Genomic DNA, 16,571 nt, shown 5'->3' on the forward strand with positions numbered 1-16,571 from the left:
TTAAACAAACATTTTATTGATAAATTTGGTAAAATAAAAGTATTGAGTGCTAATTTAAGTACACATTTCAGAATTAAAATCATCTGACCTATCCACCACAATTCGACGGAATTATCCAGTAAATAAAATACACATTTATTGGGCTTTGCTAGTGTCATCAGCGGCGCGAAGTCGCGAAAAGTTTGCTATCCGGTAGTCTCTTGTAAGAGCCTTGAAACGCTCACCCACGCCCCTCCTAGTGTATCTAAGTGGGGGCACAAGTGAGCACTTTTACTCTTTCTCCCTGCTCTCGTCAGTTGGTTTTCAGTTGCCATCGAAGTGAAGTGCTTCTCTCCTTAACCATAATGTGCGGTAAGTGGCCACGTCGGTGAAAGCCGATCTACTTTCTTTATGTGCTTTTGACAGGGATTTTTTTTTACTTTCCCTTTACTATACTTATAACTATCTCATTACTGGAATGAGATTTTATTTAAAGTTAGCATAAATTAACGCGTCTATGAGCACGTAAATAGTAGGTATTCATGAAGGCAAAGTGTAATATTTTGTCGTTACAGTGTTTGCAGCAATTTAGGTAATGAAAATGCATATGTAATTTTAAATTTTAAATAGAATATTGTAAAATTTTTCGCGACAAACCTTTCGCTGTCATAATAAAATTAATAACGGTCATTTATCGCGTGCCTTTTCCTGGTTTTATTTTCAAAAATCCCTAATTCTTTTATACATGGAGAAACTTGTAGGATCCAGCACAGAGTGCTCTTTGGTAGTAGGTATTGGATTGCTCACAGTCTTATTCACTATATAATACAGCATATCCATATAGTATATACGAACATGAAAAAAATTACCCCTTCTTTCGTAATATTTCGTCATATTTAGCCTCCCTTGCGCTATTTTTTAAGCAATCCTAAGGGATTTGATTTTTTACACGAATATAGACAGATAGGAGCTTTGATGTAAATTACAACTCTAATTTATGTGCTACGAAATTTTTATTTGCTTAACTCAGCAATATAAATTTAAAATTATGTTCTTGACTAAATAAAGATAGTTAATTATCTGCCGAACACTGCAATCTATGAACATCCAAAAGCTCTTTGTAGTGATCGTATACGGAAAATTGTCCAATTGACCCCATCTTTGGAGATAATTCGATTGGGACTCGAACGGTTCTTCCACCGGGATAGTTCAAAGATTTCTTATAAATGTTTAAAATCAGTTTACCTCCTCTTGCCTCACCGCCTTTCCTACAATCATCCCCAATCTATCTTCACCTTTCCTACCGTCTATTCGCCACCTTCCCATAAGCTTTCTGTAGATACCGGGCAAAGGGAAATACACTGCTTTGGTTTTGGCCCACTGGATGGAGGTGTGAGGGGGTGGAAGATGAGAGAGATTTGATTGTGGAAAAAGTGGTTTGGGGAAGGGGGGGGGGGGGAGGTGAAGTAGTTGCGGAAAAGAAGTTAAATGGACAAAGAGCGAAACGGGGGCAAACGGCCCAGTCGCACTTCCTTTCACATTATCTGAACCAGAGGAGTATTGTTTACTTCTTATCATATTGCTATTTCCTCATAAAATTAACAACTTTTGTCACCTTATCTATGCGAGCACTATCTGAAATTAACGTAGGAAAGGTGTACGAAAATATGAGTTATCAGGCTGATGAATAATCAGTCATGGTCGAATCGTGTAACTTCCGCATCGACTTATGAAAAGGTGGTTACCTTGTGAGAGAAAGGTCACCGAAGTATGTTTGGAATTTGTGGTCTGGACCTGTTTCATACTACATAACTTATTTTCCACTCCAATTATCGCTTTTAGGTATATGAAGTTATTCTTAGCTACTACGCTCCATGCAGTCTTGTATTAATTAATGATTTCTTTTATCATAGCAGGAATTTATGAGACATTCTATTTTGGTCAATCTTTCAAAACTTAACCTTTGCTAATGATACCGGTTTTCTTGGGAAGATGAAGCGTCTGAATCAGTCACAATTCAGTCTTTGTAGCTAATGGTGAAAACACAGCATTTTGCTCATACCATCTCGGCTCGGTCCCGTCAGATTCCCTTCAGAATTTTGGTCTGCAGATCAACTTTTGGCGCCTTCACACAATCTGATTTTCTCCACAATTATGACTCATTATGGACGAAATCAATTAATTTTTGAATTTTTTCCACATTATAAATTCATTTCATTGACGATTTTCTCGATTTTCCATATGAAATTTGTCTATTTTGACCACTTTGACATCAAGCGCATTGTCAGACACGTCAAACTCAAATACAGCGCGGGTTGCCCAACGTAAAATATGCAGGAACACACTCGACATAGAAATGTCGTGAGCAGGAAGGAAAATATACGATTCGCGTGGGGAAGAAAGAGACGTTCGTGAACAAATTACAAATGACAAATGCTGTGTTTTCACCATAATTTACCCCTTCATACAGCAATATTGCCAAACGTGTGAAGTCAATATTCAAAGAAATCATTTGACATAATATTTTCTTATAATATATGATAACAATTTTGTCTGTTACAGGTATATTTGCGTATCTCAACTACCTAAATCCAAAAACCCGTCGTGAGGTGCTGGATTTGCTTGTTAACGGTCTCAAGAGGCTCGAGTACCGTGGTTATGATTCGGCAGGCGTAGCTGTTGATTCCAGTGATGGGAATGACATGGTTCTCATTCGTCGTTCTGGTAAAGTGAAAGTGCTCGAAGATGCCATACTAGAGGGTAAGTTTTATTCTGCCTTAAACGTTACATGGGATCAAAATAAGCGATTTCATAAAATAATACAAAAAAATTTTAAAGGTTCATATTTCTGCATAAACATAATTCTTTGGTGAAAACGTTAAAAACTCAGAGCTTCATAGTTTTCAAAGTGTAATCTCAAAGTATCGATTCAAAGTGTAATCGATCATGAATGTGATTGTCGGATATTTCTGCGCATTTTTAGGTTTCTATGCGTATACATACAGATTATATTGTAACGACTTATGGTTAGCTTGTAACAAGATAAATCTTAATCCCACCTTATCAAAATTTCTAAGAGCCAGAAATTCCTTAGAGCCAGGAATTTCTAAGAATGTCTTTGACTCGCGGAGAAAGGGGTGAACCGTCTGTAATAACTGTGGATTGTCTATGAATGTCGCGAATTCAGTTATACTTCTCAGACAGCATCGTATCACGAAAATCAAAGTAAAGTCTTTCAAATTTTTAGTTTAATTGCGTTAAACAATTTATTTTAGTAAATTTGTGGACATTTTTGGTTTCATACCTCATCATCACTAACGGGTTTTCCATCATTATTATTGCTACGGCATTTGGTTTTGAAAATTAGCGTAGGTGCAAAGGGATTGAAGTGATTTCTGAGATGGAATGGCAGAAGAGCAATCCTCAGGTGCGCAAGCAGCGCTATTTTTGGGTTGATATCAAACAATTAAGTTTTAAACTGTATATATATAATTTACCTTGTATTTTTCTGCAGAATTCACTGTTGCCGATGATGAGCCTGCCCGCGAAGTTCACGTGGGTATAGCACATACCCGTTGGGCTACTCACGGAGAGCCTAGTGAACGTAATTCGCATCCTCAGCGTTCGGACGATTGCCACGGTTTCGTGGTAGTGCACAATGGAATCATGACCAATTACAAAGAAGTCAAGACTTTTCTTCTTAAGAGGAAGTACACATTTGAGTCCGATACAGACACAGAGATTATCGCAAAACTGGTGCATCATCTCTGGACTCAACATCCATACTATTCATTCCGCGAAATCGTAGAACAGGCCATTCAGCAGATGGAAGGTGCTTTTGCACTCGCTTTTAAATCAAAATATTTCCCCGGCGAATGCGTGGCTACACGCCGCGGTTCGCCATTACTGGTCGGCATAAAAACGAAAACTCGCCTCGCAACTGATCACATACCCATCCTTTACGGAAAGGGTGAGTATTGTAATATTTATAATAGGGTCAATCGTGAGTTCAAATATTGGCTATAATGCGAGGGAAGTATAATATGGCTAGAATCTATACACAATTTTAACAATTTCTATGGAAAATCCTTAACACTTCCCAGGACTTCACACTCCAAAGATTGTTTATAACTAGTTCAAAATAGACTGAAAACTAACTGAAATCTTACTAACATTCTTATAACTCTGATTTTAATACTTTTGTGACCACATGTAGCAGGCATAGATGATGTTCCTTGGATAATCAATCAAAATTTATTCCTAATGAGAATCTTTCTGGCTCAAAATTTGGTTTTCTCAAGTAAAAATTTGAGATTTTTCTGATTTGAACGTCTTTGGCTTTAATAATTGTTGCCAAAATAACCTAAAAATTATATGTCAAAATAAAGAACAGAATTTATTCACAATTCGTATGAGAGATCCTTCACACTTATAAGAATTCTTCGCAGAGATTTATTTGAAAAAAAATCTGTAAATGAATCTGAAATCAGTGATCAGTGCTTATTTATTTGTTCATTTACCCTCAAAATCAACTTAAATCAATCTGACAACTTTAAAATTCACGTTTTCGTACAATATTTTATGCTGTTCTTTCCCTAAAATTGCATTTTCGCATATTTTTCTTTAATCATAATGTTTGATTACGATTTAATTCTTCAAAGATACCAATTTTTATTGATTAAAAACATGAAATTCTTCTAAAAAAGTGAAAGTACTTTCAGTTTTGGCGCAAGAATTTCTACTTTAAGATATTTTTGAGTCATTTATTAATCTCATATATACTTACTTATACGGTTTAAACATGGCATTGAGAGACACAACCTTCTCCATTAAAAGAGATTATCTAGACAAGTTTTTGTCTTACGGTGACAGATTGTTAGCATGCTGACCAACCATATGTGGTTTTAACGCCCATATATATATATATATATATATATATATATATATATATATATATATCCATTTCTGTTCTCTACTGCTGACCATATTATCTTCCCCTTGCTATGAAGGAATTCCTCGCTTAGACTAAAATTTTTGGAATCATCCTTAAAAATGTTCACACACAATTATTAGCATTTTTCTAAAATTAGTGATTTTATCAAAAGTTTTAAATTTCCATTGCGAACTCATGATCGATCTTTTTGAAGTCAATACACTACAAACATAAAATTCTTCAGATCCTCACTCTATGCTCTTCCCTATCTGCCACTCTGTGTTATTTTTTATGTTAAGTATTCAATAATGTGAATAATTGGCGACGTATAAAATGCAAATGTAGAGCGTTTAAGGTAAAGTCAAATGTGATTAACATGGGTTTCCCATAAATACATACAAAATTGAAACAATGCCAAACACAAGGTACAAGAAGAATGGTGGACTTGTTCAGGCACCTAGGCTATGAGAGCCCTTGTGTCTGTCCTCCAATCTCCTCCGATTTCCATTTTTTGTCTTTTCTTTTCCTTATCTGTTCTATTTTCTTGGATATTCCAGCCTGTGGATTTTTAGTTACTTGATACAATCGCTCTCAAGGTACATCCACAATCACAACCAATTTATAGAACAATTCCGACATTTAAAATCAGTTTTTCTCTAGTTATCAATTGGATTTTCCAGCTTGTGAATTTCAGGTACTTGTTTTCGATCGAGTCAAGTACTTATTTACAACCGTTGTCCATTCTACAGTATGAGCTTGAGGCTTTATCCCAAGATGCATGGTCAATTCAGTCCATGCACTGTTCTAGTCCCTAACTTAATCGTGCACTTTTGCTAAATTTCTAATATTCTGTTATTAAACGATATCTTTTTAACTTTTCTGGACTTATTCCTTTATGTATTCTCTCTTTAACATTTGCAGTATTCCAATGAATTTCAATTCTTATCATTCTGTATTTCCTATTTTTAATTCAATTATCTCATTATTTAAAAATGCAGTTTTATTGTTCTTGATTATGTGTTTATCTATGTTTTTGGTAAGTTTTAGTAACCGTATAGCATAAAAAGTCAAAACTTGAGCATATACTAATTTGGTCAAGGGAACTATTCCACTGAAGTACATTCTACAGTTGGAGATCAACAGTAAATTTGGCTGTTAGCCATTGACATTTGTCCTTTTCCGAGATCAAGTGCATTCGACTACACTTGAGCTCGGGGCCTCTATGTCGCCAGGTGAAAGCGCAACCGACTGCGCTATAAGGCTGCTAACCAGGGTACACAGTAAACGTAGAAATAATTTGGGTGTAATAAAATCGATAAAATACTCTATGATACAAATGATAAGAAAATATAATATATTTAATTCCTTTTTTCTCTCTTTCTCCTGTACAATTAAACACTTTTGTTACAACCCCTTTCACTGTCATCGCATATTACAAACATCTCCCTATATATAACTGCCACAAAAGATGCCGATGGTCCACAGTTGACAGGTAAATATGGATTATCTTTATATCATTCGGTGACTGATTTATTTGGCGCACAATATAATCTTCTCAATATGCATTTCCCTACTCTGGTATATGGCACATGTAACGAAATTGTTTCTAGATTAATATATCAAAATTACTCAAAGCATCGTGCATACTCGCCTACATTCCCTAAAAGGACAATTCAAAAATTTCACTGCCAATTCCTGCCATGACGACAACAGCTTTAAAAAAGCTTGAAGTTATTATTACCAAAAAATAAATCAACATTTTAGTAGATCATTGTTTGCTGTTTGTGTGTAAAAGCACATTAGGCTGAAAATATATGAACAAAACCCGAAAAGTTTAGTCTGCCTAGAGCTGGTAGAAATATAAATCTATGCCTCTGCTATTACCTCCTTCAATACAGTTTTCTAAGTCTCTTCAGAGTCCATTTAGATCTCGACTTGGTCAATTTTGAAAATTTTATTAATGAACTTGTCTGGCACAACAGCTATTATTTTTTGGTTGTTTCATCTTTAATTGTCCCACCCGCTTACGGCCATTGCCGAATTAGTGTCATTATCCAACCAAGTCAGCAACTGTTATATATGAAAGTACTCCAATTCAATCCTCATATAACTGTACCTTATTTACTTTAAAATATCGTGTTGATTATCTAGTTCTTACTTGCATATGCCCAAGCATATGACAAAATATTCATATAAATGACTCTTGAATAGAATGTTAGGAAGTTTAACAGGATTGGCAGATACCTCAGCACATTTCATATGGTGATGGATATGGAGGATGGCGTAGTGTAACTAGCTTTTCATTATTTACTAAATTAAAGTAGAAAGAATTCTTACAATATATCTCACGCAGAACATCGACCACACGGCTCAAGTCGCGATGTACCCATGATGCCGAGAACGGAGAGTACAAGCGAATTCATGCCGTTAGAGGACAAGGAAGTAGAGTATTTTTTTGCTTCGGACGCCTCGGCTGTAATTGAGCACACCAACAGGGTGATCTATTTGGAGGTTAGTTTATAATTAGTGCAATATTATTGAATTGAAGGGGAAGGTCCAAAGACCTAGAGCACCGCGAATGTAGAATTCTATTGTACCCTATTAATAGTGTAAAGCACTTTACGACATGATTCCAGAAGGCTCTTTGAGGTCTGGTGTCTGTGATCATGTCTTGGGCTTTACTTTATTGTTTTGCTTTGTCCTCAAAATAAATTAATTTAAACAAAAATCGAACGTTGCATTATATTAACGTTATATTATTATTTTATCGCGCAGGATGATGATGTAGCAGCCGTAAAGGATGGAGCACTCAGTATTCATCGACTCAGAAAGTGTATGGACGATCCACATGCGCGGGAAATCACAACGCTTAAAATGGAAATTCAGGAAATCATGAAAGGAAACTACAAGTATTTTATGCAGAAAGAGATTTTCGAACAACCTGAGTCCGTTGTAAACACAATGCGCGGTCGCGTAAACTTTGAAAGCAAGACCGTCACACTTGGTGGTATTAAAGACTACATTCCAGAAATAAAACGCTGTCGTCGTCTTATGTTGATTGGGTAAGTTAATTCCGTTAGATAAACTGAGCCATAATTAAATAAATTATAGAGAAACAGCATTTCGTTCACCACTTGATCCACTTAGTCAGTAAAAATCTGGAGCCACTGAACAAAACAAAGGCAATTGATTTTCCTTTACCATTATTTTCGGTCCATTTTTTCTGTTATTCTGGTCAATTTTTTTAATTCAATTTTACTAGAAAAGTTAAGTTTTACACATAAATTCTCTGACTAAGTTGCAATTTTATGCTAACTTAATTGTTTAACACACTGATCGAATTATAAGCAGCTAATTAATATGAGTCGACGACTAATATTTTCCATCAGATTCAGTTCGTATTATTTGCCAAGATGTCGACGAAACCAAAATAACTATGGTTTTTCATATTATTACAAACTATAATTCATTTCGCAGCTGCGGAACAAGTTATCACTCAGCGGTAGCAACACGACAACTTCTAGAGGAGCTTACAGAGTTACCGGTCATGGTGGAATTAGCGTCAGACTTTCTCGATCGCAATACACCCATCTTTCGCGACGACGTGTGCTTCTTCATTAGTCAAAGTGGAGAAACAGCGGACACGTTGATGGCGCTGCGCTACTGTAAGATCCGAGGCGCTCTCATTGTTGGCATCACTAACACCGTGGGCAGTTCTATTTGCCGTGAGAGCCACTGTGGTGTGCATATCAACGCTGGACCTGAGATTGGTGTAGCTTCCACAAAAGCCTATACCTCTCAATTCATTTCACTGGTGATGTTTGCGCTTGTCATGAGCGAGGACAGATTATCGCTACAAGAGCGTCGTCGTGAGATTATCTCTGGCTTGGCTAGCCTTGCTAGCCATATTCGACGCGTGCTAGAGCTTGACGAACGAGTTCGAGAACTGGCTAGTGACCTTTACCAACAAAAATCGTTACTTATCATGGCCCGCGGTTACAATTTTGCTACATGCCTTGAAGGAGCTTTGAAGGTATATTTACGATTATAAAATCCACCACAAATTAGAACTGTTATACTTTTTTTTTAACTTTCTGGTCTTCGGTAATCACTGTATATATAAAGACTAAATATTTGTGTGATAAACGTATAGATCTATGAGATGGATAAAAATATTTACTAATATTTAAAACTTACAGTGATTTCACATATAGTTCAGTCATGGCCAGAATAAATCTCATTTTATTTTATGAGGCATTACTCTTTATTATTTTTTATAATATTCATTGCAAATACCTTACACTTTTTGAGAAAAACTGTACTAACCTTATTTATTTTCTGTCTATAGGTCAAGGAATTGACATATATGCATAGTGAAGGCATAATGGCTGGAGAATTGAAACATGGCCCGCTAGCGCTGGTTGACGACCAAATGCCTGTGTTAATGATTGTAATGCGTGATCCAGTGTACGACAAATGTATGAATGCACTATTGCAAGTTCAAGCTCGACAGGGCAGGCCTATAATAATCTGCGAAGAAGGCGACGATAAGACAATGGGATATGCTTCGCGTGTACTCGAGATACCACGTACTGTAGACTGTTTGCAGGGTATACTCACTGTTATTCCCATGCAACTTTTATCATACCACATCGCAGATATGCTGAATTACAATGTCGACTGTCCACGCAACCTTGCCAAGTCCGTCACTGTGGAGTAAAAAGTGTGCATGAAAACAACTTTTATCATGAATACATATGCATATACATGTGTGTGTGTATTCTTTTTTTATATTTATAAAGCACCTTTAACAACTCTTAAGGAAGTAAATAAATGCCATGGGAAGATTAAAACGTATATTTGACTTACGTCAGTGATTTATATGACAGAATGAAAATATCAGCCCCATTGCCTGATTTATTAGGGTGAGCATTTTTTCGGTGATTCGAACAAAAGAACAGTGGTTCATTATGATTTTTCGTGGTGCTTTAAGACCTTGAAAAAAGTCCAAGATTTCCCATTAAATGCTGAAATCATCTAACCTCGGATTTATTGTAATCCCATGTTGTTTATGTCGAGGAAATGTGTCTCAGGTCTGTAATGCATTATTAGTCGAAGACAAACAATGTTATGACTGAGAATTGGTTTGTGTCTGCGCTTGGAAATATTTATTATACACATAGCATCTCGGCCAAATTTGTATTTTATGTCGGATCGAATTTACGTCAAATCTCGTATTCGTTTGCAATCCATTGCAGTGTGAACAATCCCTATAGCTTTATGCTGGCTCACAAGCACAAGCTTTTGTGGGCGAGTTTGCATCCGCAGATATCTAAGTGTCGACGTCTAATCTTCAGAGTAAAACGGTAGGTTTCTAAGTTCTTTCTTAAATTATACATACTCAATTCTTACAAAAAATAGGCAAGGAAGACTAAAACAGTAGGTCATAAGCGAAAAATATTTGGTTTGTAAATGTAAGTAAAGCAAAAAAAGGTCATTTTCTCAGAATGTACACTTGCATTGTGATACTGTGACCCGAATAGTAATTAGTACTTGTAGTATACTGAAGAGATTGATAGTGTGGATAAAACAATTGTTAGGTTTAGCTTTGAGACAAGTTAGCGGATAAGTGTACGCTTTGCAAATTAATCTCCACAATAAAGAATAAATATAACAGTACTTAATGGCACACACGATTAACGAACAAAGCTTTCTGTCGTTCGGAAAGATGGGTTTGAAATTGGCGGCAGTCGCACACATTTAGAGGCGAAAAAATAACATTATTCTTATTAGTACATCGCCATAAAAGAAAAACTGTTAGTTATATGCAACATCTTGATTTCAACCCTTGCGTTAAAATTAACGTTGAATATAATAGAATTTTGAAAATTTTTGATTGTGGAATTTTTTGGACAATATTACGATGTCACAATTAACATGTTAAGCGGATATCATTTGAGCTTCGGCGCATCGATTCTTCAACTGTCCAGTGCGCGTGAGAGAGGTATTAATGTGAATAAATTACGATTTCTATCGATCTGGTCAAACTTTGAGTCAGTCTATGGCGGAGAACGTGCGCGTTGTGGTGCGTTGTCGTCCAGCGGGTGCTCGCGAATGTGGGAAGCGTCTCATTGTGACAGTAGAGGAGTGCACTGTGGTACTAGAAAATGCCACGGATGCGGGGGTACCACAGAAGGTCTTTCGCTTCGACGGTGCGTACGGGCCAGAAATGGCCACAGAAGTGTTGTATAATGATGTATGTTTCCCAGTCGTAGAGGGATGTTTAGAAGGCTTTAATGGAACTATTTTCGCATATGGACAAACGGGCTGTGGTAAAAGTTTTACTATGGGCCATGGGGGTGTCACGACCCGAGCACTTGAGCACCTGTTCGAGGCAACTGCAGCAGCGGACGCGAACACAAAATATTTAATTCTCGTAAGCTATCTCGAGATCTATAATGATACCATAAGAGATCTGTTGGCTACTGAGCCATCACCACCTGGTGGCCTGCAGCTTCGCGAGATGTCAGGAGAAGTGAGTACACATGATTAGACTTCCGTTTCGTAGAACAATTCTCAGAATAACTTTATCAAAGTGAAAATCGAATTTGAGAGTAAAAGTAAAATTTGAGAAATGTACAATATAAAAGTCGAATTATCTGTAAATGAACGAAATCGAGGTTAGAATAGTTGATTTTGTGTCCTAGCCGGACAATCCGGCCATAAGCGATCGCGATGATACGGATGAATGTAAATAAAGTCACAGCATGTACAATTGTTACTACCCCTTTTGCGGCCATCGTCGTCTTAATGTTGGTGACCAACCTCCGGAACAAAAAGATGGAAAAGTCCCTACGCATGTTGTTTGCTTGCGTGTCCTTCGGTGGCGGAGGGAGGGGGGAGTCGCTGTGCTGGCAGCTCGTGATGCCATGCTGGAAGGAGACGGAGGAGGAACTAATCACAAAGGTTGTTTAACTGTCGGCGTAGAGAAATTTAGTGATCCTGTGAAGCCCTTGAAGAGAGACCTCGGAACCACAAATGGCTCGCCCCTGCCACTGGCAGCGCGGATGAAGAGCAGCTCGCAAGTTACCTCACACCTCAGAAATTAGCCAATTATTTTGGCCACGTATAGATGACGGAATAAGACGATGTCCCATCACAGACATCTCTCAGCACAAAGACTTGGCGCACAAATACACGGATGTTTCTTCTGACGCGTTCAATACGAGGTTTGCAGGTCAGGTGCGAGTCTATTCCTACTCCAAGATACTTGAAATCTGAGACTCGGTCGATCCTCTTGCAGTCATCGAGGATGGACCGAGTTTCAGTTTTCAAGTATCTGGGGATTAAGGCTTGGTACCATGGTTGATAACACAATCTCGTTGAATTGTTGGGATGGGATTTGAATAAAGATGCCTGCCTTTATGCGTTGGCATTCTCCCTCGTAATAGAGAATTTGAGTTCGCCATTAGAACAAGAAGTACCTGCTGTAGGTGGTGATACAAAGATCAGCTGGTACTTCAATTGTTGATTCTTGGTGGAGCGCGAATAAAGAAATAAGAATCCCTCAAATCGCTTTGGTTATGAATTGGTTAGGGATTAACTCCTCCACTGCGAGACTGTCAAATAGCCAGAAAGTGTACAAAAAATAAGAACATTTGTTATTCATGTTGAGTCTATCTGTAAAGCATATAAATATTGTCAAAATATAATACTTAATCATATATCTTTTTCTTACATCCATTCCAAAACCAGGTAAACGTGCTTGGTCTTTCTCGTCACGCAGTTCGTAGTGCAATGGAGTGTGAAGAACTTTTACGGCGCGGTGGTACATCACGTGTTGTGGGTGCAACACTTATGAATGCATCCAGCAGCCGCAGTCATGCTGTGTTTACTATTTGCATTGAACGGTTGAAGGCCGGAATCGTTCGCGGAAAACTAAACTTAGTGGATTTGGCCGGTAGTGAACGACAGTCGCGTACTGGAGCTGCTGGTGAGCGTCTTAAAGAAGCAACGAAGATTAATTTGAGCCTTGCTGCACTGGGAAATGTTATAAGCGCTTTGGCTGCTGACGCATCATCTAAACACGTACCGTATCGAGATTCTAAACTTACTAGACTACTTCAAGACAGTTTAGGTGGTGGAACGCGCACGCTTATGATCGCTTGTATAGCACCGAGCACCGTGGATTATGAAGAGACACTCTCTACACTGCGCTATGCTAGTCGAGCTAAACGAATTTCCAATCGACCACGTCTTAACGAGGACCCAAAGGTGATTCCTATAAAACTTTTTACAACAGAGGTTCCCGCATTGATCAGATAGGAGGAGATATTGTTTAGTCTGACTTACAAAATATGAAAATTGCAACACCCTCATTTTAAATCCACAGACAAAAATTTGCTCCATATCATATATTAATTTAGATAATGTACGCCGAGGCGGCCGTGGTGCAGTCGGTAAAGCGCCAGACTGAGGACATCACGGTCGTGTGTTCGATCCCCATCACTTGCAAATGATCGAACACAGCAGATGCGAAAAATATTAAGCCTTTCAATGGCAAATAAAAAAAATTCCAGCCCAAAAATAAGGTTGCTGTTAAATGTTCCAACTGAAGTAGAAACTTCTGTGGAAGTGTATTTCGCATCTGTCCTTACTTATAGATGGGCACAATACCAGACTGGTGTCGCTTGTAAATAAGCGATATCATTTGCAAACACGCCCAAGGCCAAGCTCTGCTAGTCTGTGCATTTGACTGGCTGACTTGAAAGCCTTGCCTCTGAGTGGGAAAAATCAAAGGATAACGGGGGAGAGGGACGACATAATAAATAAAAAATAAGATATCAATGACAGTCACAGGCCAAAGCTGTACCGTCTGAAAGGTAACTGGATGACTGGTTAGCTTTGGGTCTTGGCTCTTAAGTGGGAATTGCTCCTGATGATGCATAAAGGGTCCGTCAGATGGCCTGGATGCCGTGGAGCAAGATTTCTTGTACCACCCCCATTTTTAATCTAATCTAATCTAATCTAGATAATGTACACTTAGGGCTCGATGACAGTGATATATTTACTGAAACATTGCCAACATGGGAAATAACATCCATCTGAAAAACTATCGACAACTACCCACACCTTTCTCATCATAAGTAGTACCATTGTAATAAATTGTTTATTTTACATTAAAGGACACAATGTTGCGACAATACCGCGAGGAAATTGATAACTTGAAGGCACTGTTGGAACAGGCTGACCCACGACTGGCAGCTGTGCAGGCTGAGAGAGATGCACTTGCGCGTGATATTGAAGCTCTGCGTTCGAAGCCAACTCAGGAATTAGTGAAAAGTATTGCTGTTGTGGAGGGGGCGATATTAGGTGGAGCTGCAGATGAAAATGTACGTGCACGTAGAAGAGAGCGTCAAGCAGCAGCACAGCAACGGCAAGCGGCGCTAGTAGCCGTGCTAGCACGTATAGAGGAGCGCGAGGCTCGAGATACTTTACAGGGTCATTATACTGACATCGAGACGGAATTGCGTGCCACCAAAGAAGCATTGCGAGTACGAAAAGCGCGAAACAAAGCATTACAGCGCGAGGTGAGTGACACAATTCTGGCAGCATTTAGGTATCTTAGTTTTAAGATTCAATTATAATGTTATACGCTTATCTTGGTATAAATCCTTTCGAACATTGTGTTATGCAACTATATTTTTGTTTTCTTTATAGGGTTGGATAAGCAAATATTTGATTTTTAATGCAATGCTTAGAGAATATTCTGAAAATTAAATTTTCATACTTGCAGGTAAATGATCTCCAAGCAGAGTTTCAACTGGATCGTGCTGACTATTTAGATACTATTCGACGTCTAGAACGACATGTAAAGCTCAATGACCAACTATTAACTGAAGCAATGCCAGTTCTTCAACGTGATGGCCGTCAATGGGACGTAGAAGCTATACGACGCACTGCGACGTGGAGTGATGATTCAAACTGCTGGCTTCTTCCAGAAGAACTATTAGCGCGGCCTAAACTTCCGGAACTGCAACGTTGCTCTTCGGCAGACTCTGTAGATGCTCCACCATCACCTGAACGTGATCCCCTCCGTGCAAAGTTGCAACGTAGTGACGGGGCCATTATTGCTGACACCTACTTTCGTTCTCGACGTGCCGTTGAACTTTTGCGACCTCGTGAGGCCTGGCATGATCGTCATCAAACTGTGAAGAGCTTTTTCTAGAAAGAAAATGTGCAATATGCCAATGGAATCTGATTAATCTGTAAAGAATAAACTATGATTTTTGTATATTTATTTCTACTCTTTCTGGGTAAAAGCATTCCGATTTTAAGTACAATAAATCGAAAGGAATGTTTTTCTCATCAATTCTAATAGGAATTTTTTACTAAAAGTAATCTATGTTCTCACTTTGCTTAGTTACAAAGGCAGAAAATGCAATCACGAGTTGTAATTTTAAATATCTCAGGTTGCAATGAAATGTTTGACACGACTGACTTCATTTTCTCTTCGTCAAATCTACAAATTATATCCTGGGAGTTTAACAATCATTAACGATGATGGATTTTGAACTGATTTCAATTATTTGGATCAGTGATGGGATTAGGCTGGTCATAAAATTTCACCATAAACTTTCTGCATTCACTCGATAACATTGTTTCGATTCAGCCTGCATCACTTCATTGACTAAAGCCCTGTCAATAATTTTCGGCCTTTCACTCGTCATCGCAAGCAGAAAAACGATTTGTTTTACGGATGATTTATCCGTTCTGTATTGTGTTTTGCTCGAACTCCTTGTAGCATGTTCGCATAAATCCTGCTAATGTCAGCATAATCATGTTTTTTTTATTTACAGTTTGATATCGCGATAATACAAGCCAATCAGCATAAAAAGGAGACAATACAATCAATAAATACACATGCATCTGTTCAGTCCGAATTGACATCCAGAACGGCAACATAGCATTAGGGCAAGCACAGGAATGTAATGAAATTATTATGATATCATAAGGTAAAAAGGGCCTAAGAAAAGAAACGTCACCCACCAAAGATCTTCGCACCTCAGCACTCAGGAAATAAGGAAAACTACACATATATACCTGTCTATATATCTTGGCATTTATTTATTGTAGTGTAACTAACATAACGCTATCACAAAATATGTATAATATGTTCAATAAAGGAGTAAGAAAAAATACTACTAATTTATTGTCAGAAATATAGATCAGTAAGAAACTGTTAATCAACTTCTAAACATAAATTTCACTGTATAATATTTGGACTTCATTTCAACAATTTAGTTATTATACTTTTATTGCAAATGAAAAATTTCAATTCAGGGTTTTCCGTTATTTCTGATAAAATTCCCATACACTGTTTATAATCATACATCACCTCATTTGTATGCATCACGCCGTTAGCGGCTCGAGCTCCAGTTTGAGATGCACAGATATAAACAAGGGGCCGTTATCGCGCAATATTTTGTTTTGTTTGGACCATTAGGGCGATAACTAGACAGAGATGGTGAGACATGTTATCGCCTAGGATATTGCTTATTCACTTTCACTGCAATGACTATTCGGAAACGATGGAGTGGGAAGACAATTTATCCCAACAGAGAAAGTTAATAAGGACGTTTTGATACCTTTAGCCCAC

At 37.9% G+C, this 16,571-nt stretch overlaps 2 protein-coding genes across 3 annotated transcripts; both read left to right on the forward strand.

Moving 5' to 3' along the window:
- Window positions 1-71: 71 nt before the first annotated feature.
- LOC132257072 (glutamine--fructose-6-phosphate aminotransferase [isomerizing] 2-like) lies at window positions 72-10,473 on the forward strand. Of its 2 annotated transcripts, XM_059753784.1 has the most exons (8): window positions 72-351; window positions 2,542-2,739; window positions 3,494-3,949; window positions 6,381-6,404; window positions 7,266-7,423; window positions 7,688-7,974; window positions 8,390-8,945; window positions 9,261-10,473. In XM_059753784.1, exons 1-8 carry the CDS (start codon window positions 345-347, stop codon window positions 9,630-9,632), a joined length of 2,058 nt encoding a protein of 685 aa, XP_059609767.1. In that variant the 5' UTR covers window positions 72-344; the 3' UTR covers window positions 9,633-10,473. The 2 variants fall into 2 exon arrangements, with proteins under 2 accessions (XP_059609767.1, XP_059609768.1); XM_059753785.1 differs by lacking the exon at window positions 6,381-6,404 and having other exon boundaries at window positions 9,261-10,472.
- Window positions 10,474-10,810: 337 nt separating this feature from the next.
- Window positions 10,811-16,242, forward strand: LOC132257074 (osmotic avoidance abnormal protein 3). The gene is made up of 4 exons (XM_059753786.1): window positions 10,811-11,447; window positions 12,668-13,186; window positions 14,098-14,502; window positions 14,709-16,242. The coding sequence occupies exons 1-4, from the start codon at window positions 10,974-10,976 to the stop codon at window positions 15,138-15,140; spliced, it is 1,830 nt and encodes a 609-aa protein (XP_059609769.1). The 5' UTR covers window positions 10,811-10,973; the 3' UTR covers window positions 15,141-16,242.
- Window positions 16,243-16,571: the final 329 nt, after the last annotated feature.

Source organism: Phlebotomus argentipes, unplaced genomic scaffold (assembly GCF_947086385.1).
Source record: "Phlebotomus argentipes unplaced genomic scaffold, Phlebotomus argentipes genome assembly contig_75, whole genome shotgun sequence".
In the NCBI taxonomy this organism is placed as follows: Eukaryota; Metazoa; Arthropoda; class Insecta; order Diptera; family Psychodidae; genus Phlebotomus; species Phlebotomus argentipes.